Here is a 24763-nt window from a genome sequence, read left to right as displayed (position 1 = left end):
CCGGTACTGATCGGGTAGGGACAGACACGACCAGAGTTTCTGTCGCATTTTAGTTTTTAAAAATGTCGTGATAAGGGCGGGTCTTACTGTGAACCTGCACCCTCATTGGCTAATAACTTGAGATTGACAAGCCGTTATCCAATGAGCGCGCGGCTTCTCCCAACATAAAGTAGTTTCCTTTGAAAAACCAAAGTCTGATTATTTTTGCCTCCACTGACGGAGCCTGTTGTTCCCGCCACAGAGACACAGTAATGTCAGAGCGGTGTTAACACTCAGCTGCCTCAGCACAGCTCTCACTCTCCTCCTGCTCTCTCAGCTAAACTCACTTCCTCTCTACTTACAGGAAACCAGCGCTCAGAGGAGCCGAGCGGCCTCACGTTTCACCCACAGACACGAACAGCGTGGAATTATTTTATGTCATAAGAAGAAACATATTCATGTTAACACTCACCTGCCTCAGCTCCACCTTCCTCCTCCTGCTGCTCTGAACCAGTGATGGGTCGTTCGCGAACAAAATGGCTCTTAGAGCCGGATCTTAGACGTGAACGACGTCCCGTGTTTTTTTTTCTTTCTCTCAGCCCCTCTCTCTCTCTCTCTCTCTCGCACTTTTTTTCTGCTTCACTCTGCACACGAGCTTTGTGCTCTACGCTGGGCAGAGGGAGGAGGGGCGGTAGTTACACTCAGCAGTAGCGATGTGCGATACCACTGATTTTCTTTCCGATCCGATACCAAGTAATATTCAGGGTGGTATCGACGATACTGATCCGATACCGATACTTTGTACAAAAACGTATTTTATTTATTGTATCTCAAATTATAGCATCATAATGATTACAGGACATCAGATTACTTGTTCTTATCACTTAATAATGTAAGGTTCATTATATAGAAATAAAAAAACTGAAGTTGTGCGCTATTTGAACACCTTGCCTGCCTGCAGCACTAAAGGACTCCGTGAGAGACGTCTGTCTTGCCCTACCCATATGGAAAAGATATATATAAATCTTATAAAGTTTGTATCTGTCTTGTGTGAAACTTGTATGAAAAGCATATAAGAGTGAAAACAGATATAAGATCCCTTGAAAAATTATATAATGAAACTTGTATGTTTTGGATACTTACTAAAACAATGTATGAAAGTAATGAGAAAGTGGCCACTTTCATGAGTAAATCATGTAAGCCTTATATGATTTACTCATGAAAGTGGCCACTTTCATGAGTAATCACATATAAGTTTTTACTATTTCTTTTCCATATGGGTAGCAGCACCTGTCCTTCTCTTCAGTTCGTCTCAACATAAGCTCGTCATATTCTGTGATATGATTTACTCTGACGTGTTTGACAAGGTTAGTGATGTTGCCACAACCATACATGCCAACCCTCCCGATTTTTCCAGGAGAATACCGAATTTCAGTGCCCTCCCGAAAATCTCCCGGAGCCACCATTCTCCTGAATTTCTCCCGATTTTCCAGGACAACAAAACCATATTGCAGAATTCATAGCGCGGCCAGCCAATTCCAGTTTCCAACAATGGTGGCAGCGATTTAGTTTTAATATTACTCTTATTTCCCTTTCTGGGTCGCAAAAAAACTTTTAACATATTTTCAGGTGAGAATGTAGCTGTGTAAACTTCAAATATCTGAGCCGACCGACGCATCATCTTCAAACCGCCGTGGTCTTTTGCTACTCGGGTTAAACATGATATATAAGTCACTTTGATAACTTAAAAATGTTATTGTTTGGCTTTTTCAGTGTTTTATTTGTTCGTGAGTAAATCGGTTTGGCTGAGATTAAAGTTATTAGATTAGATTAAATTAAATTGAAATTTATTAATCCCTCAGGAGGGTTCCTCCGGGGTTTTCATACAGCTGAATAAACGTCAAACAAAAAATGATTAAACAGAAGTGTGAGACGGTCAAGAGATTACATCAGTGCCCGGTTATATGTTAGATAGCAAGGAGCAGACAGCAGAGTTTCACTCCACCGAGGGAGCCTGTGACGTACTACCCGGCTTTCTTTAGACCGCGAAGGCCGGGTCCTCAGGTGGAAGCAGCCTCTGAATTTGGACACCCCCGCTGTTTCCGGACCGGCCAATAATAACGGTGACATTTAACGTATTTTATCCGATAAATAAACCCTGTAAAATGTATTTAGCCCCCCCAACAGCCCTTTTCCCTAATATGGCCACAACACCTCACTCTTGGAGCACTTTTTTGCCACATGTATCGCAAACCACGTCTCAGCTGTTTGTGTAGGTAAAATACGTCCGCACATGACGCTCAGCCATTGTTGTGAGTGCGCACGCCCAGTGTTGCCAACTCCTCAGTAAGGAAAATCGCCATTGGTTGTCCTAAAAGTCGCTAAATTACGCCATCGCCTAATTTGCATAATTGGTCATGCTAATGTAATTGTAACCTACGCTGTTGGAGAGAGAAATAACATCGTGGAAGAAACATAAAGTGAGCAAAAAATGTCCGAAATGCATTTAGAATTTATTTAGAACTACAAATTAAATTTCTTTTAGCAATTATTGTTTTTTAATGTCACAATTCCAACCCTGCTCCTTTATCCGGGCTTGGACCGGCAAAAGTGACCCAAAATAGGCGCTCTGGTGGAGTTACTGTGTGTGTGTGTGTGTGTGTGTGTGTGTGTATAAGTAGTTTTAAATCTTGTGATCCACAAAACAGCATAACAGTAAAAGAAGAACTGACTGCATTACAGTCAGTGCGGGAGCAGCGGCTTCGCTCATGCGCGGTTCATTTGCAGTTTGGACGCACAGGTGTGAACGTCTCCTGCAGCTGGGGGAGGACTATCCTCCGCCCGTGAGCGCTTTAGCACGGGTGAGGTGCCCACGGCCGCACCGCTGCTTGTTGAGAGTAAGAGCAACACGCCCTTTCACGTCAAAAAGTCGTCATAAATAAGTCGCCAATAACACCAGAAAAAGTCGCCAGATTTGTCGCTAGTTGCTTTTTAGAAAAAACAAGTCGCTAAGGGGTCTGAAAACTCGCTAAATATAGCGACAAAGTCGCTAAGTTGGCAACACTGCGCACGCCAAGGGGCTGCGAGACATTTATACAGCCGTATTTCGCACATGACTATGAAAGGCGGAAGAGGAAGTAGTTCCTTTGAATGTAGACAATCCGAATGTTATAGTTTCTTTCCACTGTGTTCCTGTTAATGATAAACTACAAATTTACTCTAAATTACTAAAATATCGATATTTAATGTGAGAATCGCTTCTAGAACATAAATGGCTGGTATCGGAGGAATCGATATTTCAGGATCGATCCGCACATCACTACTCAGCAGCACAGGAACAGAGCCAGAGGGAGAGAGAGAGAAAGAGAGCCAGGGCCAACAACGTCACATTAGAAAGGTATAGTAATCATCCACAACTATTTTCAGTTGCAGATGATAAAGGATTCAGAAAGTTTATTCATGCAGGTCCATATGACAGAGAATGTGCATCTTCTTTTTGTTTTCATATTTTAATTTATATTTAATTGTGTTGTGGTTTGCAGTGTTTTGTGTTGTTTCACTTTAAATTTGTTTAAAAGGAAAAAGCTGAAAATTTAAATAGTTAAAAGTTGAAATGTGAATAGTTGATTTTTGTATTATATGATTTATTTATTACATTTTATGTGGAGTGAATAAATAAAAGTATATTGATGGTGGCCCCTAGAGACAAAGCACATACAAACTTCAAATCACGTACAAACTCCAAAACACGTAAAAACTCCAAAACATGTAAAAACACGTACAAACTCAGAAGCACGTAAAAACTCAAAACACGTACAAAAGACAACAGAAGTGCTCCAGGATGCTGGGTGCAGTGTTGAGCTTTTGTTACCTAGTGGCTACACAAGCCAGCAAGTACCAATGACCGGATTTGGTGTGTGGTAGTAACAGGTAAATGAAAATGTTTTTTAATTATTTGAATATATATGAGTGCCTATGTATAAATACACAAACAATTTCAATTGTGTAATTTAAGTGATCTAGTGGCTCTGCTTTGGAAGTTCAGTTAGAAATGTGTTTTGGAGTTTGTACGTGTTTTGTCTCTAGGGGCCACCGCATATATCTACCATAACCACTTTTTTTTACGTTAGTAATTCCTTTTGTGCATAATTTTATATTATTGTTAATAATAAATTAATTAAAGCAACAAAACAACCTGAAGAGCCGGTTTGGAGCCGAAAGAGCCGGTTCTCTAAAAAGAGCCGGAAATCCCATCACTACTCTGAATGGAGGATCAACACTTTCACTTTCACTGCTCCTCCCTAAACACAGAGGATGCTGGGACTTGTAGTTTTTACCTTGTGTGATATTTATGGCTGTGACACTAAATCACAGCATGAAAACTTCCTGCAAACATGTCACAGGCGATAAAAGTTTCACATTAAAGGTGAAGTTATTTTTCTGTCTCATGTTCAATAAACAGTGAGCTGGGAAAACTGAAGAACAGACTTCAGACGTTCCCTGCAGAGTTTCTGCTGCTCGGTCGTCTGCATGTTGCTGAGACTGAGCTGATGATGAAGCTGTGACGGGTTTATGGCACGTTTGGTTCTGGAGAAGAGTTTTACTGTCGGTGCAGGTGAAATGATCAGAGGTTACAGCCTCTGGTTAAAGTGGAGGCAGCGATCAGGACGGCTGAGCAGCAGAGGTCTCGAGGGTCCTAAAGTGTAAAAGCATCAGTGTTAGTAACACAAAGATCACAGAATGGGATCATCCACACAACACTAACATCTAAATCCACGGCAGGAACTCTTCCAGTGTCCTGAAAAATCTGTGTGCACGATGCTGAGATTAAAATCTGTCTGCTCATCTTAATGCAATATTTACTAAAGTCTGGTAGAAGTTTTACTGATTTCCAGTCCACTTAGCAGACGTGTGGATAGGTGGTGGGTTGTAGAGCAGACTGAAAGCTTTAAGTTCATCCTCTGATTAAAAACTCAGACCCACAGATACAGGAAGTATAACCCTGGTGTAAGACAGGAAACGGCAACACGGCAGCCATCTTTTTCCTCCCATGATGACCAGTGTCCCAGCAGAAGCTGGGGTTTGTTAGATCCTGTTCGATCCAGAGGAAACAGGCTAAAAGAGTCGATCAGGGGGATCATGGTTTTATTATGTGCTCGTTATGATTGAAGCTCTGGTTGTGTGTTAGAGACAGAACCTGCAGATTCCTCCACTCTGCCTCCTCCTCTGCAGGAATCAGCCTCTTGGCTGGTTTTATTCACCAATGTGAATAAAATCATCAAACTAATCCAAGTTCATTGTGAAATGCCTGAAAATGGAGGAATAAATCTGTCAGTTACCGTATAAAGTTTGAGTTTGTCAGTGTTTTACACGGAGACGGTCGTCAGATGTTGAATGTTTAGCATGAAAGTTCCACATCTGGAGAAACCTTCAAGATTAAAGCCAGTGAAAAGTGAAGAGTTTCTGCAGCAGCCGCACTTCCTGCAAATCTGTTCTTTCAAAATAAAGTGAAGAATCTAAAATTATATTCACGACAGGTTTAAAGGTGAAGGTGGTCACATGGTTTTAGTGGAATGCCTACGTGGGCGCGTCTGAGTGATTTTGATTCAGATTCGTGCAGCGTGGAGCAGTAAACACTTGTTTTTGTTCATCTGGACTCATGAATGATTCCAGTTAGCACATTTCCAGCCAATGAAACGTAACTACAGATGAAGACAAACACATTTAAGCTGCCTGACTCTCGAGTGTGGGTGCATGTTCCCATTTTCAGGCTGTTTTAGTTTTCAGTTTAGAGGAACGCTGCAAACTCACAAAAACTTCTTTCTTGTGAGGTTTTGTTGTCAGACTGATAAAAGCAGCAGCAGCTGGTGTTTGATGAGCAGACGTGTGTTTCCTGTTCTGTAATAATCAGCTTGTTACCATCACATGATGAACTCAGCCGTGACCAATGAGGCCGTCCTTGTGCGGTTCTCTGGCGCTGATTCTGACTGTGACCTTCACCTCTGCAGGGTCGCCTCTGCTCGTGGCTGAGCTCGTGTTTGTCAGGCTGACAAAATAAAAGCTTCTTCATTTCTGTGGCTGAAGAGGAGTCTGCTCTTCTTCACCAACAGGAAGTGAAACATTTCTCACTGATTCTGAAATCTTCACTTGTCTCACAAATTCACAGTAACACACACACGGTTGTGTTTTCATATCCTTGTGGGGACATCTATTTGACATCATGCTCTCCTCAGCCTTTTACTCTAACCATTAAGACTGAATGCCTAACCCTGACCTGACTGTCCCTGACACTAAAACCACATTCTGAGACTCACAAATGTCTTCAAACTTGTGGGGACGGGCATTTTGGTCCCCACAAATATATTAAAATCTGTAACATAATGTTTGGAGTTTAGTCTGTTACTGTTACTATTTTTACCACTATTTTTCTTTTTGGCGCAACTGTAATCCACATAATTTCCTTAGGGATTAATAAAGTATTCTGATTCTGATTGTTTCAGGATGACCTGCCATTATCCAATCACACATCTGCTTACCTGTATCTTTGGCTCATTTCTCCTCCTCTTCTTTTCTAATTTTTCTAAACTGAGCACCTGATGGCTTTGAACTTTTCTTGTCCATCTTCCATTGGTTTTAATTTTGCACTCCAGTATGAACACAAAAGTTTCAGTGCTTCGTTTAAACTGTATGATACTTATACTGACCCAGGGTCAGTGTAAAATACAATCCTAGCTGTGTGAACAAAGCCTGGCTCCTTTAATCCTGCATGACAAACCTCAGGATGCAGGTTATTATTACTCTTTCCTGCTGGCACACCTGTCACACCTGAGAGTCAGCTAGAAACTTACAGTGTAGTGTGCATCATGCAAAGACTGCCAGACTCTGTAATACTGCAAATGATCAGTGACTCAGGTTAACACTAAACTTTAAACGGCACCTCTGTGTCTCTGTGTGCTGAACATTTAGGATTGAGTCAGGCTGCATCAGATGAAGCTGTTATTTGTATATATCAGTATTTTTTATTCAGGTGTGGGGAAAATACGTAAGACTGCAGTGAAGCGATGCACCAGAGTAATCCCTGGCCAAAGGTATCGTACTTAAATCAGACTACTGATCCAGCCACATCAGCCTTTTGTGAGGTCTGTTTAAAGTAGACTAAAAGTGAACTGCAGGTTCCTGAGAGGTGGACTGTGAGCACAGAAACACATGTTCATACATACAGCTGCAGCAAACTTACATTAATTTTAAATAGATTTGTTACTCTGATGTCTGTCTCTGTGTTAGTCCTCTGACAGACTGGTGACCTGTCCAGGTGTGCTCTACCTATGACTACTGGGACAGGCTCTAGCCTCTGTAATAGAAATTTTCTGTTATTCTCATTTAAAGTATTTAAGTGCTTATGCATATGCTTAGTTGTGACACTGTTACTGTTCAGTGAAAGTTTCTAAAACTAGATGAACTTACTTCAGCGTCAGCAGTTTGAGAAAACAACTCCCTTTACAGGTGCTGATAAGGCCAAGGGCACAAAACAGCTTAACCATTGATCCGTTAGGTTTCATAGCGAGACACGTGAAGTGTGGTAGGATCAGTTTGTAACTTCCTCCCTCTTCCTTGGAATGCATAAAGGAGGAGGAGCAGCATATCAGTCTTGGACTGTCTAACCTGCCGGAGCAGCACTGAATGACCACCACACACGAGCATGTTCCTGCAACATTCAGCATCTGATCCTTCATCTGTGTGCTTCTGCTTTTGGTAAGTAGAGTTACCCAACTCCAGTATTTCTAAACACATGCCATCCATTTCTAACGGCCTGGTTACTTCCTGTCAGTTACTTTAGAAACCATGTGGTCACCTGACCTAACACTGTTTCTTCTTCTTCCCCTTAATGTTCAAGTGTCACATGTCAAACAGCTGGAGAGGAAACTACACCAGTGTACTGGGATGTTTCACCAACACGTGCCAGATGCTGTTCCTTCATGGTGACATCACCAGAGACAGCCCCACCCACCTCAGGACCTCGCCATTGATCATGATGATTATAATGATGACAGCGAGCGGAACTAAGACTGTAAAAATCCACGACCAGAATGTTTCTTTCTAATTATGAATGAATACTGAGAGCCTCTTTCTGTGTTTTGTCTGTTTTGGGTTTTTACCTCATTTGTTACTAACAAAGTTCACAAACTCACACAGTTTACATTCTGTATGTTTCCATCTTTACCAGCCACACTCTAACTGCATTTAAGAAAATAATCCTTAGAAATCGTCGTTTTTCTCTTTTGTAATTGATGATAATTCAGTGAATATACTGCGCTGCTTCCTTCTATTGCGTCACACATTACTTTAAGTTTTTCAGTGTCCAGTTATTTTTTACTGCTGTTTGAATTCTCTGTATGTTTGACCCTGTAGACTGTTTGATGGACTGCTCGTCTTCCTGTTTGTTACCGCCGCCTGTTTTTTAATAAAGATTTGGATTTCTGACTTCAACACAGCCTCTGCGTGTCCTCCCTTTGTGTCCTCTTCCTCTGTGAATGTGTTGCATGTGTCACAGATTCCTTTTATTAACAGCTTTCCCACAGTGAGTTGCATCAGCATTCATTCACAGCACATTTCAGAAGGATTCAGATTAATACAGTGATCTTACAGTCAGAATGATCCTGACAGAGTGCCACTGTAAATGATCTTTCATCAGGTCAATTTCAAAGTTCAGTATTTCAAAGCAGGAGTTATGAAGAATCATGCTGGCATTAGGACTAATAATATGTACTTACAAAGTCAAAGTTTTTTAATTATGCTAGAATATTGGAAGACAATCAACTTTTAGTGTTTTCCGCATATTAATTATTCTGAAATAGAGACGGTGACCCTAACTGTACAGAAGCACTAAACAACTGACAATCTAACAGACATCATTGGCCTGAGCCGTCATGCACAGTGAGTCTGATCCTTTGCTGTGAGAGTCTGACAAGCATGTTTCTGGTCAGTTTGGAAGAAATAATATCACAATGTTGATCTTTTTTCCAATATTCCTTCTCTTTTACAACATAAACTGTGATCAAAGCTACTTATGTTCACAGCATGTAATAATACTGACAGTCCAGGGCATTGTGGTCTGTTGAGCTAGGGTTAGGGTTAGCAATTCAGACATATGTAATCAATATTAAACGTCTCTGACGTGGGCCACTGTCTGCAGTGTTGGGAAATCCATACCAGGCTGGAACGAGTCAAGGTAGGTGAGCATCCACGAGAAGACACAGCAGATGCATCCTACTGACAGGACCAGGAGACTCCAGAAACCGAGCATCTTCTCTTCAGTGCCATCCTCTCCTGTCACCCTCTCTGCCCGCAGCTCTTTGAGTATGGGGTAGATAAGGGCGCAGAGAAACCCTTATTACTAATTTGTATTATAATTCAATTTTCATGAAATATTCATATTCAGTATCGGTCCTTTTATATTATAACCACGTATCCACCCAGGCTCATGGTGGGGCAGGGCTCTGTCCTGGGATGCTTGAGTACAAGGTAATGTACACCTGACCAGGTATCCAGTCTGCCAGAATTGTTTTCAATATTTGGTTCAAAAACATGAGTGACAACAAAAATCCAACTAGGATTCTTGCATATGATGAATGAAGTCTGTCTTTGACTGTATTGTCCAGCTGATCCATCAAACCCCCAGCAGGTGAACCTTATTCATGACATAACACGGCAACAATGTAAAAAATGAAACAGCAACAGTCTAAATGTAAAGTGCATTCTAAACTCCTCTTCAATAAATTATATGCAAAGAGTCATTCAGGACTGTAAAACGTGAACTACAGAACCCAGAGTCTTCATCATTAAATCTCTGGTTGCTTCGTTTTTCTATCCTATATCAGATACTTTAAGGTTAGGTTAGGTGAAGTTGCATTCTCATGGTGAGGCAAAATGCTTTATGTGTGTGTGTGTGCGCGTGTCATGAACGGCTATAAAAGGCCTATAATTAAAGAACAAAGTGGGGTTTGAGTTCGAGTTGCGGCAGACTGTCACTGCTTGTAAATGGAACGCAGCCTTCCTGTGGCGGACAGCTAATAACAGGAATCGGACGCGGTCCACCCAAGTCCACAGCAACCACCATAGCAACCGCCTAGCATGACCTTAAAAACATATTCGGTCTTCATAACTATCAAAAACATGAAATGATTTGCAAAGTGTGAAAGTGTTACAGCTGCAGAGAGCTATGGCGGTATCTTTGGAAGCTGTTTACATAGCTAATAATATACGATGTAACCATGGAGACAGTCAGTCACGTGAGCTAGCGGCGCATGTTTACTACAGTGAATAAGGTGATTGCGTGCACACGCTGCAGAGGGTAAAGACATTACTTCAATATTGTTTTATATTGATGTATATTTGCCTTCTGTTGACCATCACCTCAGGTTCATCATCACAGTTTCAGCAGACAGATGCACACTGTCTAAATATGAACACATTCAAAAACTCATGTCTCAGAAATAAGCACAGCTGTTCATGTTTGTCATTAGAGTTTTATTTGTAAGAAAATTATGAGCTTCATATTGTGCATCAAATAAAAGAACATTTCACAACTCTAAGTCAACAGAAACAGGAAACAGAAATGTCTCTAATGTAGACATGTACAGTGTAGTGTAAGCATTAAAAGATCATAAAGGAAACACTAACATTCATGTGAAACTAATTGTAATAAAAAAATGAACAGGTGGTTTATAGATGTAAAAGAAAGAATCTGAAAACAACACTTTTTTGGTCTAAGTGATCAAAGTAGAAAACAGAACTGATGTTCAAGAACAAACCGTAGCTGCACTAATATTACACATCTCCATCGTTGTACTGAACAGACATGTTGCTTTTAAAACCACATGCAGTGTGTGACCGTGACTGTTCACTGAGACCATGAACGCCACTTCGCTGAAGCCTTCGCCTTCTTCTTCTTCTTCTAAATTGGAAGCAGAAGGAGCACGAGCTGCTTTGATCTACTGAAAGGAAAAAGCAGAACATCTGAGCTGAAACCAGTCAGCTGAAATCATTAAGACAGGAACAAATTCAATGCAGTGTCTCACGTATCTTAGCCTGTTACAACTGTTGATTCAAGCTAAATACGGTTAACACACAGTGTCAGGGAGCTCCAGTGTGGGAACTAGTGGCTTTAGGTTTGTAGTCATTTAACTTTCATCCATTCATTCATTTAATTCAGGAGGAAGAAATGCCAGGTTGATGCAGGCTGGTTACATGCATTTGGTCCCATGCTGTCTTTAACTAAATGGCTTGGTTCACTTTATGGCTGGGCTGTATGTGGGGTTATATCATGTTATTTGGGCAGGAGTACCTGTCCCCTGTTAGACTTAGAAAGTTTCTCCATAAGTAGAGTTTCTAACTCTTATAGCACATCTGTGGCTGACAGCTTTTTGGTGGCTCTTTTCTCTTTGTGCTGAACATCAACACTGTTATTTCTTAGACTGTAAGCTTTACTTCAGCACAACCAGTTGTAGAAGCTGCCACTCCAAATGTCTTTTGATAACAAGAAAAAAATACCTTTTCAGTCCACGGCCTGAAGTTCTTCTCTGACATCTTCTGCCATCAGCTTTGTCTGCTGGTTTGAAGACAATAAACCACAAAAAAGATGATTTAGTCACTTTGTCTGCATCATGCAGCTCGAATGTGTCGTGTAACGATGTTGAATAGCCGTCGTTATCCTTCTGCTGTGTCAGTAGGATTGTACTGTACAGCATCTCATTGATATGTGAGGAATGCTAATGTAACACGATAACAGACTTACATCATTAAAACATAAAGGACAGGAGATATTTAGATATTTTTATATTTATATTACATTTTATAGCTGACGGATATTACTAAATAGATAGAATTTACTAAATAGCTGGATGAACATGAAAAATATGTCTATAATAACAAATGACCATGAGAGCCAGTAGAATTAATTCAACTGGACACTCAAACGACGTCCTTAAATGCTCTTTAAGTGGCAGAACAAACGAACAAACACTTAATCGCTTACTTGAGATGAAATCTGCTCAGCTACTTTGAAAACAGCTTCTAACTGGTTCCTCTTTTAACAGGAGGTTTTTCAGACTACATGTAGCTGTCCTCTATGTCAGCTCACACATTTACATTTATGTCACACTTATTTCTGCTTTCCCAATTTATAATTATTACTTACATTTTGATTAGATACCTTCAGTTTGTAAATGATCAGATTACATAATTGGAATACAATGTATCCAATTCAGGGTTGCGGGAGGATGAAGCCTATCCCAGCTGATACAGGACAAAGACAGGCTGCCAGTTTATTGCAGGGCTAACACAATATGTGTAACAGAAAATCCACTTAAATGTTTGATATTTCTTATAATAAGCATAATTATGACTATTATTTAAAGGTTTCTTTATAAATACATTTTGATTTTTTTATAACCTCTAAAATATAAACCTGAGCTGTTAAATTCTGACCTCTGACCTCACTGCAGCTCCTTCTTGGAAGTACGTCTGCTTCTTGTCTTCCCCCAGTGTTGACCGCCTGCCCTTGATATCACGTACTGTACCTGAGGAACAGAAAAGGACAAACACTTGCCTTCATTTAAGAAGTACATTCATACAGAGGTAATCTATGGAATCACACTAGTTCACCCTTTGGGAGAAATCAGTTCCTGTGAAACATTTCTGTATATGAACATCATGTGGAGAATGAATGAAATGAGTTCTTCAGGTGACTCAGCAGTCCCACACTGACAATTGAAATCTAGTTAAACTATTAAGCATATTTGCTCTTCTGAAATCTGTGTTAAACAACAACAAACATAAATTAGTAACAAAAATATAGCTGAGTAGAGGCTTTACAAACCACCAGCAGCCATAATGCTAAATTTTAATCTTCAAATGTTTCTGAGCCGTCTTCAACCTGCTTTTAACACATTAAAGTCCCACAGTCAGTGCAGCACTGGTGTCAAGCCAGCCTCCAATTCGAGACTTGCAGTCAAGCCAGCCTCCAGTTTGTTTTACGTTCCCTGTGTATTCAAAGTATTACGGGAATGGATGTGGAAACCGGATTTCAAAATAAAAGCCAACTTCGAGTGAATTAACAGATATGTTTTTTTTTGTTTTTTTTTCTCTTTTCTACTTTCTTTTCTTTCTATTTTTACTGCACTTTACATACGTCAACATGTCAAACTGTTTGCAATCTATCTAAAAAGAAACCAATTCAAAGCACGGGCATGGAGGACTTCCTGGAAAGTTAGCTGGGAATTTTTTGGCTTCAATTTCACACATATTTGAAGTGCTTTGAGGAAGTTGTGCATTTACTGTCTTTTAAGTAACTCACTCTTGGGATCCGCTTGAATGTATGCTAGTTTCTTTCCTAATTAAATCATGTGAATGTCACCTTGTGGCTTGGTATTCTCAGCAAAACCATGCAGGTAGGTGTTGTGGAAAGGACAGAGAGGAGCAGCATTATAAACAGTAGGTGCTGTAAAAGGTGGTGTTTGGCAGGTGAGTCAGTGGCTCCTAATATAGAGCCAAGTAGTAGTTGTGGGTGTTAAGTGTTGGAGGTGTGACTGGACTTTTTTTTTTTTTTTCTTTTTTGCCTGTCCCGTTTGGCTCTTTTGCCATCAGAATTATTGTCTAAAGGCAAAGAAAGATGCCCAACGGATTTACTTTACCAAATTGACCATCCCAGCCTTGCCGTAATGGTCCATTTGATTCACCTTTTATTGTTTATTTTATTTTCACTTGCTGAATACGGGACAGACTTGACTGGGGGAAAGAAGGGGAGAAAGAAAGAGGGAAAGAAACAGCTGAGAAGAGGGACGGGGGAGAAGGGCAAAAAACAAAAACCAACAGAATGGGCAGAAAAAGAAAAAAAAATGCATCTAATTAATTAACAGATATGTTAAGAACATAATAACATATAATTTAGGCTTTTTTATTTTATTTTACAAACTCTAATGAACGATCTATATGACACAGCCTTGTACCCTAATTGTGCCCTGTCACTATCAAGGCCATCTTAGTTTGGATTTCAAAGTAAAAGCCCTGTGAATCTTCATTTTTGAACTACTCTTTCAATGACTTCATAATGCTCTGAAAAGCAAAAGTCGTATTTCCAAATACTACTTGAACTTTGTATCAACACTTTCCAACCGCAGTCTTTTTCACAGTGATACCATATCAATATCAAGTCAGTCTGATTTTGCTTTTCATAGTAATGGCCCTTTGAAATTGCCGATATTTGACTTAATCTTCTAACGATTCAAAATGCTCTAAAATGAAAAATTCCGACGATGTGACGATGTGGTAGTAGGGAACCTGAAGGCTGCGTGGCCCCTGCAGCCCCAGGCGAAGCGGAGGCTGGACCAGACGAGGCGGAGGCGGAGGCTGGACCAGACGAAGCTGATGAGGCTGATGAGTATGCTGGAGCCGGACCAGGCGATGCTGATGAGGAGGCTGGAGCCGGACCAGGCGATGCTGATGAGGATGAAGCAGTGGCTGGACCAGACGAAGCAGCTGATGAGGATGAAGCAGTGGCTGGACCAGACGAAGCAGCTGATGAGGATGAAGCAGTGGCTGGACCAGACGAAGCAGCTGATGAGGATGAAGCAGTGGCTGGACCAGACGAAGCAGCTGATGAGGATGAAGCAGTGGCTGGACCAGACGAAGCAGCTGATGAGGATGCTGAGGCTGGACCAGACGAAGCAGCTGATGAGGAAGCAGATGCTGGACCAGGCGATGCTGAATCAGATGCTGGACCAGGCGATGCTGATGAGACTGCAGCTGGTGATGAGACTGCAGCTGGTGATGAGACTGCAGCTGAGGGCTGGACGGGCTCCTCAGGCCCCCCAGCTGACGAGGCAGAAGGCTGGACGGGCTCCTCGGGCCCCCCAGCTGACGAGGCAGAAGGCTGGACGGGCTCCTCGGGCCCCTCAGCTGACGAGGCAGATGGCTGGACGGGCTCCTCGGGCCCCCCAGCTGACGAGGCAGATGGCTGGACGGGCTCCTCGGGCCCCCCAGCTGACGAGGCAGAAAGCTGGACGGGCTCCTCGGGCCCCCCAGCTGACGAGGCAGAAGGCTGGACGGGCTCCTCGGGCCCCCCAGCAAAAACAGTCTCAGAACCAGTGGGCACTAAAGCCCCTGGCACACACAGGACAGAACCAGCAGGTGCGGAGACCTCTGGCAGAGACAGAAAAGAACCAGCAGGCACACGGGCCTCTGGCAGGGACGCAACAGAACCAGCAGGCGCACGGGCCTCTGGCAGGGACGCAACAGAACCAGCAGGCGCACGGGCCTCTGGCAAACACATGGCAGACTGCAGCTGCACAGAGCATTGGGTCTGCTCAGGCAGCGACGGCCGGGTGTGGTCCTCAGCTGGCTTCTTAACCGCCAGGGGTCCTGAGTCTGCTGGGGGCTGAGACCCAGCCTCTGGGGAGGCCCTGGGACGAGTAACAGTCTCTAAATTAGCCAGTTTCTGAGAAACTAGAGTGGTTTTAATGCATTTGTCTCTCCGCTCAAAATGGGTGCTAGGAACGAGATTCAAAATGGGTGGCACAGACACAGCCTCCAGTATGGAGGGAACGGGTGATCGGGCTAATGGCATAGATGCAGGCTGGGCTAATGAACTGGCTAAAGGCTGATGTACTGGTTGAAGTGAGACTGGAGTTGGTGGTGGAGTGGATGAAACAGTCAGCTACTGTTATGGATGTTTTGAAAATGCCAACTTGTGAGAGGTCAGTTACCACGAAGGTAGGTAAACGCCGTGTACTGTCTTTACCCTCCCCATGAACGGCCCCAGAAAACACAGTCCCAGAAGCACCAGCGTCCTTAAAACTCACCACAGCTGGTCGCACAGGAGTCCCTGAATCCGGCTGTGGGGTGAAGCGTCGGTGGCGCGAATGTTTCCTCCCCACCGCTGACGGCTCCGACAGGCAGGGAAAAACCTCTGGGGGGTCGGGCCGTGAAACCTCCGGTGGGTGAATCTGAGACGGATGCTTTGTGGCGGTCGTAGTCCATTGTTGCTGGGCACAATTGGCTACTTCCCGAGCTTGCACCGCTTCCTGGGCTTTATGCAGCTCAGCGATTAAGTCTGTAAATCCCCGGACCTGGTGGAGATAGGGATTTCCGGCCAGGATTGCCTCAACGGCATTTATCCCCACAACTTTCGCTCGTGCATTGGAGGTGTGGGTTACCCAGTCCACCAGGCGTAGGGCACGTGTGAGGTCGCTCTCCCCGGCCAAGACCGCTGGATCCATCTTGTGGTCGCGTCGTACTGTCACGGCTGCACAGCAGTCGTGTGGTGAATTGAGAAAAGGATCCAAGATGCAGGCACTGACTGGGGTGCGAGTGAAAATTTATTTGCAGAGGTGATAAAGTGACAAAACAGGAAGAGCAGAGCGGGGAGTAAACAAACCTAAACTGGGAAAACTAAAGAACAAAACTTAAACCAGACACTCACGGGAGGAGGAGCGAAATGCACAAAGAGAGATGGCAGAGAGACGCAGAATGAATACCAGGTAACAGAATAATGCAGACTGACATGGAGTTAAACAGACGACGCGACAGAGAGCACAGGAAAACACAGGGCTTAAATACACGGGGAGTAATCAGGGAATGGGCCACAGGAGGGAGACACAGCTGGGAGCAATAAGGCTAACGAGACAGGGGAGAGGTAAAACTGAACACACTGACATGAGACATGAACTTTCAGAATAAAACAGGAAACTAACAGACACAGAGAACCAGACCGGACACTGAACTTGACAGGCAGACTCATGAGCAGACACAATAACACCATGGACAGACAGAGGGAACACAGAGAAGTGGAAGCAGGCAGGCAAAGAACAGAAACCTAACAAATGGCAAAATCACAACAGAATACACACTCTGAATGAACAAAAGCATAAGGAACACAAAACACTGAGTCCTCAGACTCAGGACCATGACAGCTTTCAAAAATAAAAGCCCTTTCAAATTGTCCATAATTGACCTAACTTTTAGTGATTTCAAAATGCTCTAAAATGGAAAGTTCCTGTTTCCACAGGGTAATTCCACCTTAGAATTATTCTGAAATGTTTTATTATTCTTTCTGTTACTCACATTTATGTTTTGATGTGCAATGGTGTTAGTTTGAATGACATCTCCAAGGCCCTTTAATTTATAATTGTCTTTTTGGTTTTTTCTTTTTACTTTGTTTGTCAAGTATTCACCACATTTAAAACCCACAAAAAAAAGACAATAGTTAACTTTAAAATTAGTACAGAGGTGGACAATAAACTCAGCTGTGGTGTCTTTCGTCTTATGCAGTCAGAGAGATTATTGAATGTTTGGGTGGATGTATTTTCCTCTGTGGTGGGTTACGATGTGCGCCCACCACCCAAGGCTCCGTGGGGCTTGGTGGTGGTGCTAATGTAGGCCCCCGTCCGGATGGGCCTTTGTGGCTTCCAGGGGTGCCTACTTGGGTCAGCGGGGGACCTGGCCCCACGAGAGAGTACTTTGCCTTCACTTCCCTCCCCTCCTCATCCCCACTCCATCACACCGCCACACATGAAGGGCTTTGGCGTACAGTTGTTTCACTGAGGTGGGTGTGAGACATTCCTGCTGTGTCCCCTTCCGACCACCTGTACCTCAATTTTATTCCACAATCTATACATCAACATCACTTGTGCTGGGCATGCTGAATGGCGTCCAAGGGATGGTCTGTGTATTCAACCTCTCCTAAGTTGCCGGTGCCCACGTCTCAATTTTAAATACATGTAGATGGTAATGTTTCTTGGCAGGGGCCGTGCTGACACCAATATTTATTATCTACTGTTACTTATACTTATCTAGGTTGTGGATGTGATACTTGCTGTTGTGTATTGTGTTATATTTTTGCTTGTTTTCTTTTCTGTTTTTTTCTTCCAGTAGGTAATCCAATGGAATTTACTGTCTTGTGTCACCGTCCCACATCCCCTCTGTTTTTCCCCATCTTTTGAACGTCTCTTGTCTAAGTCTTAATATTTCCTATCAACCACTTATGTGTATTCCTTTGATAATAACTGCAAATTTAAATTTTACAATAAAATGATTGAATAAATAGAGATATTTTAAAATTTTAATCAAGTGGAGCAATATTGCAAAGCCATAATGGTCCACTTGAAAAAAACAAAATCTGTTGGAGAGCCTATACCGCCCACTACTGGACATGCGAGCTTTGAGTGTCTGACTCTGTCGACATTCCAAAAACTAGAGGTGAAAACATGTCATTTTGAACATAAAAGTCTTGTGCAGAAAAAATGCCGAAGAAGGAGAAGGGGTGAGTTCGTTTTTTAAGTATAAACTTTAAATATTAACTTTTAAAATTTGCTAACAAAGTAGTTCATCTCCAATTACATGTAATTGAGTAATCAAGTCTTGTAGCTAGGGATGGGTACCGGTGTCATAAACGGTAGTAACCAGACCGAAAAGCAGCGCACATTTCAGTGCTTTATTTCGGTGCTTTTTTTTCCTGAGCTGTGATACACTTCTAGCCAATCATTTTATGTTTCTGAGGATAGTAGGCGGGTCCAGGTACGTACGTTCTTTTAGAGCAGAGCTACAGATTAAAAATGCCCAAGGCGAAGCTGTCAAAGTCTGGCTGTACTTCACAGCAAAATATGCAAACTCAGCAGCCTGCAACAAGTGCTTTAAGCTGATACTGTGATACTGTCAAAGGAGGTAACACCTCGAATCTGATGAAACACCTGGCGACGCATAGCGTTTTTTTAAAAGCCGAGAAATGCGCCGTATTTGATAGCTTGCTGCGAGACCTCACACCAAGCGCATCTACTGCGGGTGTGGTGCCTGTTATCGGACCCGGATTTAGCAACATCCCCAAAAACCCGAAGAGTAGAGTCCTGGCCCCTAGCCCTGCCAGTGTAGCAGAAATGATGAGGATGATGATGCAGCAGCAGCCGTTCTTCTCTGCGTGAGTAGCTTAATGTTGTTCGTGTGTAATTTACTTTGAGTAGGCTAACCACGTTATTACATTAATGCACGTAAGGTGAACTAGCAAACATCATCATAGCTACATGCGGCTGTCTTCTTGTTTGATGGCAGATACTCCCTTCACCCTGGCCAAAAAGGCTAAAATGACCAAAGAAAAAGTGGAAAACAGCTAAACATGAGAGGTTTTTGGACAAAGTTTGTGTTTTTTCCATTGTTTAAGCACTGCTTCCAGCCAAGAGTGATACCATATATGCCCCATAGCTGTAGAAAAGGCTAACATTGTTATCTTTTTACAAAAAACCAGCTGAACATGAGTGGTTTTTGGACCAATTTTATGTTCTCCATTCTTTAAGCACCGGTTTGAGCACCGTTTGAGCACCGGCACCGTTTCAAAAGTACCGATTTGGCACCGGTATCGGATAAAACCTAAACGATACCCATCCCTACTTGTAGCCTAGCCTAAGATATTAGCTAGTTTATTTCTGATTGTAAAAATGTCTTTTTTCTTATGTGTAACACTTAAAATTACATTTATTTCACCATATTATTACTAGAGATGGCACGATACCACTTTTTTATGTCCGATACCGATATCATAAATTTGGATATCTGCCGATACCGATATGAATCCGATATAGTGTTTTTTAATCAACAAAACAGTTTTTTAAATATCTTGCTGCATTTTGTATAAGTTCATACTCAAGTTTAAAACAACAACTACACTAAAGCTATTCTGTTATACCTGTATGCAAAAAAAATATTTCATAGTTCAGCAATACTGATCAATCTAATAAACTTAAACCTACACCATCCTCCCTATTCTGGTATTTTAAAGAGTACTTAGCATATATATTAAGCAACCTAACTAATAGGGTTCCAACTCCCAGCAACAACAAAAATAAATAAATAAAAAATAGGGAACCACCCCTCACGCTCCACCTCATGATGCTTAATCGACGTAATCAACCTTAATTTGATGCAGTGTGGAAAAAAATGCACAGAAATCAATTATTTTTCAAGAAATATTAAATAGATTCAACATCTTTCTTCAACAAAATTGCAGACTGCACAGATGGTACCTTCACAAAGGAAAAAGTACTATAGCTTACTAGGGTATATATATATATATATATATTAGACTTAATAGTTACTATATACAGTAATGGACTTCTATTCATTTTGCATCAAATTAAAACTTTGGCTGTCAGATAATTATTTATTAAAAGCTAGACATTTTAAATGAGAATAAGAAAGAAAAGTATGTCTTTGTGCCCCCTTTTCCCTGTTAATGCCCTATCGGCCCCCCTGGCTAAACTTTGCTAGATCCGCCCCTGCACAGTTACCAGCCGTCAGCTACGTAGAAAAAGATCCTCAAGTAGAAAGTAATATTACACTTACTACTTCAGCCGCTGGTTTCCTCTTTCTGGTGCAAAGTGGGCCAAAAGCAAACAAGAGAGACGTACTCCCGACAGAAAAGCCGATCAGCTGATCGTTAAGCAGTTTCATGATTGAAGTAGCAGCAAGAAGAGGCAGTCGTTTGTTAAGCTTAACGCAGGAATGCTTTACAAACATTCAGAGATGGACTTACACACTTGCTTTACTTCTCTCGGGGATAACTTTGTCGGAGATGAAATGCCGGGTTGCTAGCGAAGCTCCAAATGCTATCCAGACCACCGACAGGTCCCGCATGCCACAGCCGCTCTATCACGTGATGCCTACTGCTCCGACGTGCTAACGTTCTGAGGTGAGTTACGGCGTGTTGCAAGTTTTGTGAGGTGCTTTCGTGATATTTAATGGATCGGATTACATTTTTTATTTTTCTCCGATATCCGATCCAGTAATTTAGGTCAGTATCGGACCGATACCGATACGTAATATCGGATCGGTCCATCTCTAATTATTACTGGGGTTTTTTTCGATAACAGGCTTCGCTATGAGCAAAAACAAAAAAAGATTTGCGCACAGGACTCAGGCAAAGTTGTAGCATACGGCAGAAATTAATTAACACGTGTTCTATAACAGGCACATCTGTTGCTAACAGGCAATGGCTTTTTAACATCAAGTGCTGCACATTTTCTTCAGGGGCATTGCATTTCACAAAAACATGTTCAAATAGTACTTGAATAGAAACAAAGTTGATAGTTTTGTAATTAGTGGCACCGATTTAAAATTGTTCTCAATTCATTGAGAATATTATACATATTCTTTATAAAATGTTATGATTTCAATGATATAAATGACAATGTAATGATTTCTTTTTTACACTTAGAGTCTACCGCTTCTGCTTATTTGGGGTATGTATTTTTTTCTTCTTTTCTTTCATATACATTTTCCACGAAAAATAAAACTGAAAATGCTATATCTTCTGTTTTAGAACAAAAATAAAACGATTACAATCAATGAAATTATTGAAACTGTGGAACAGCTGAAAAAACATGGCATCCAACTGGAGGACCATGCACTTCATAAAGAAGGCCCCTGGGGTCAAGTTTGCCTGACACTTGGTATTCAGAATAATCAAAATAACCGCTACAGAATTTGTGATGCATTTCGTCAGGTTAGTTCTTTTCACTTATTTTTTAAAAAAAAAATATTGTATTAAATTATTTAGTTAAAATCAAATTTATTAAAAATGTATGCCTGTTCTCTACAGAACTTGTCTATACCAGTCAAAGGGGATTCAGATAATGGACAAAAGCCACCAGAGCAGGTTCCATAAATAAAATTCTATGTGTTTGATATCAAATATGTTGGTATACCAAATTTTAGTCAATGTGTTACTGTTGAAATTATCCCTAAAATTAATATTGTTACGGGTAATGTCATTTTCAACAGGAAGAACTATCAGCTGCCGCTTCTCTGTCACCGGACATCTCCTCGCAGGAAGATGGACAGCTGTCTCCTGCGCAGGTCAGTCTGTCTGTACTATCATAATTTCTCCTTAACACTTCCATGTAATTACACTAAAGTTACACCTCTCAACTCATGTAATAGCAACCAGAAGAACTATCAGCTGCCGCTTCTCTGTCACCGGACATCTCCTTGCAGGAGGATGGACAGCTGTCTCCTGAGCAGGTCAGTCATTAAAAATGCTTTCACATAAGTTATGATTGGCGCTAGGATCATTGTTTAAATGACCACTTTATGTTACATAAAAAATATTTTTAAAAACACAATATACAATTAAATAAAGAATTTTATCAAATGTTGTAACATAGAATGAAATTTATATTTCATGACACTTCTCAACATGAATTTTTGCTATATATTCTGACATTAGAAACACTGGTTGTTAATATACTTAAAATACACAAGTATTTCAGGTATATTTACTGATATTACGGTAGTTATGTAACATGGACAAAATGTTTTCTCACAAAATAAATTTTTCCTCTTTTTTAGCCTAACAGCAACTCATCTGATGATGGATTCATAAGAATCAGGGTCCCACTTGCAACAAATTTTTTTTTCCTGAAAAGGAAAGAATGGACTAATATAAAAAATAAGAGATCCCAAAGAGGATACAAGGGACTACAGTGGACAAATCTGATTTCAGACGGAATACGGACAGTGTTTCCATATTGTTCCTTTGCCTTCAAAAGGCACAGAGTCAAGGCTTTGGACTCAGTAAGAAAGGGCCCTTTCTTCTGGTGTCTGGGTTACTGCAGTTTTGAGGATTGTCCAGTCACTGTCACTGTCACTGTAGATAATGAAGACTATCTAAAGGCAAAAGTCAATTTTCAAGGTCTCGAGTGTGTGCACAACCACTATGAACTAAGAAGAAGACCTGTAAGAGCTCATAAGAGAGATAAAATTGGCCATGAATTGGAAAAGCAATTACCTAGAGCCATGTATCTGGAAACAATGAGCAAAATGGATGATGATGTTGTGCAATCGGGCTGTAGAGATGAAGTTCCAACTCCTCAAGTGTTGAGAAACATAGCCTTGGAAATCCGAAAGAAAAGTCGTCTTCATCATAATGAGATTATGAGTCTCCAGTTAATGGTGGCAAACAAGAAGAACAACCCAGAGGATGTATTGCAGAAAGTGATGTTACATCCAAAAGGTGTTTTTTTATGGTCTTCCAGGAGCATTGAGATTTTCCAGAGCCGCTGTCGGGAGGACATACTTTATTTGGATGCTACAGGAAGTATCATGAAAAAAAGAAAGGGTTCGCCTCCTTTCTATGTTTACGAACTTGTAGTAAGAAATCCACGGAAAACATCCTCTCCCCTACCAGTGGCTACATATTTAACATGTGACCATACCACTGCCTCAGTTACATATTTTTTGGAAGCATTTCTGACTGATGTTGCAAGGGCCTTTGGGCGCAAAGCCATGCGTTCACCTTTAATGCTTATGTGTGATGGATCTATGGTCCTAATGCAAGCTATCTGTTTAGCTTTTGCAAAAAAAATCTCTCTGACACAATAAATCATCCCCACAAGGTGCATGTCTTTGGACGGTGGGAGGAAGCCGGAGTACCCGGAGAGAACCCACGCAAACACGGGGAGAACATGCAAACTCCACACAGAAAGACCCCGGCCTGATGGTGGAATTGAACTCAGGACCTTCTTGCTGTGAGGCAACAGTGCTAACCACCGTGCCACCGTGCTGCCCCCATTCATCAGCTTGTGGGGATAGGTTAATTGATTAATCCAAATTGCCACTAGGTGTGAACGTGCGAATGAATGTGAGTGTGAATGGTTGTCTGTCCCTGTGTGTTGGCCCTGCGACAGACTGGCGACCTGTCCAGGGTGTACCCCGCCTCTCGCCCTATGACAGCTGGGATAGGCTCCAGCGCCCCCCGCGACCCTGAAAAGGATAAGCGGAAGCGAATGGATGGATGGATGGACAATAAATCATTATTATAACATCGCTTCGGGGAAAGGAAACAAGGAAGACTTCGAGGTTCCAATTCTTCACAGATGCCTTAGTCATGTTATGAAGAATGCTAAGGAGATCTGTAAAAAGTAGTAAGTGTAGTCCTTTTAATATGGTATTCACTTGTTTGTTTTTTATTGTGACATGTGACATGGCATTTCATTTTTCAATTTGGGAAAACATTATTACTGTTTTGGAAACACTTAAAGACAATTTTTTCTTTAACTGCAGTGCACCAAAGAACTACCATCTTGCAATGCACACTTTTGGAGTCTTCACTACTGCAACTTCCTTAAAAGACCTCACTGACATGGTTCAAAGTGCTGCAGTTGTTTTTGGGAGTCCGTGTAGTGGTGAGAATGTCGAAAAACATTTTCACAACCTTCAGTTGTTGATGCAGAAAGCCAATGTTGATGTTGATGGCAATGACAGAAACTCAAAAGCTGATGAGGACCTGAAGGTAAACTGAAGTCAATTTTTATTAAAACTAAAGGCTAAACTTTTGCCTCTTATATATCTTTTTAAATACTTTGGAATAGCATAATAACTGTACCCTCAAACACAATAATAACATGGACTGAACCACCACTCACAACCACTAGCACTTTATATAGCCTCTGTAGAAACTATCTACACCCTCACTTATCTTAACTGCACTACTGTATAGCTCTGTGTAAATAATCATTCTGTACATTCGATAATTTTTAATCCTACAACTGTTTACAACTTGCATAGTTCCCATTTCTGTATAGCTGTATATCTCAGATTCTGTAAAGTTATTTATTTCATATTCTGTATAGTTTTTCATATTTATATCCTGTTCATATCCTGTACATAGCTTGTACTCACTACAGCCTGTACATACTTATAGTTATAGAATATTCACAACATACTTCATACCGTGTACATTATA

The 24763-nt window shown here is 41.5% G+C and overlaps 2 protein-coding genes and 1 long non-coding RNA gene across 3 annotated transcripts in view; 1 reads left to right on the top strand and 2 right to left on the bottom strand.

Annotated features, from left to right (window-relative positions):
• Positions 1-575, bottom strand: part of LOC146682049 (NACHT, LRR and PYD domains-containing protein 12-like) — a 233161-nt gene extending 232586 nt beyond the window's left edge. Inside the window, exon 1 of the mRNA XM_085448815.1 lies at positions 452-575. The gene's annotated coding sequence lies outside the window, so the exon portion shown is untranslated. The remainder of the gene's footprint in view (positions 1-451) is intronic.
• Positions 576-10491: 9916 nt separating this feature from the next.
• LOC146682048 (uncharacterized) lies at positions 10492-12065 on the bottom strand. Its single transcript, XR_014917986.1, has 3 exons — positions 12014-12065; positions 11530-11587; positions 10492-10973 (listed from the first exon to the last, which is right to left on the bottom strand). It is a non-coding gene; the product is annotated as an uncharacterized LOC146682048 (long non-coding RNA).
• A 10744-nt stretch (positions 12066-22809) lies between these two features.
• LOC146682047 (uncharacterized) lies at positions 22810-24319 on the top strand. The gene is made up of 3 exons (XM_085448814.1): positions 22810-23396; positions 23823-23942; positions 24082-24319. Exons 1-3 carry the CDS (start codon positions 22816-22818, stop codon positions 24317-24319), a joined length of 939 nt encoding a protein of 312 aa, XP_085304940.1. The 5' UTR covers positions 22810-22815.
• Positions 24320-24763: the final 444 nt, after the last annotated feature.

This window comes from Copadichromis virginalis, linkage group LG23, assembly GCF_057382275.1.
Source record: "Copadichromis virginalis isolate Kocher_CV1m ecotype Utaka linkage group LG23, C_Virginalis_male_GT1.1, whole genome shotgun sequence".
Taxonomy (NCBI): Eukaryota; Metazoa; Chordata; class Actinopteri; order Cichliformes; family Cichlidae; genus Copadichromis; species Copadichromis virginalis.
The sequence above is the reverse complement of the archived record's forward strand: the minus strand, read 5'-3'. Positions and strand labels throughout refer to the sequence as shown.

Coding starts and splice junctions, on each gene's coding strand:
- LOC146682047 (XM_085448814.1), top strand. CDS start 22,816: ATGTATCTGGAAACAATGAGCAAAATGGATGATGATGTTGTGCAATCG. Junction 23,397..23,822: donor AAAAAAATCTCTCTGACACA/ATAAATCATCCC, acceptor GGATGGATGGAC/AATAAATCATTATTATAACA. Junction 23,943..24,081: donor AAGGAGATCTGTAAAAAGTA/GTAAGTGTAGTC, acceptor CTTTAACTGCAG/TGCACCAAAGAACTACCATC.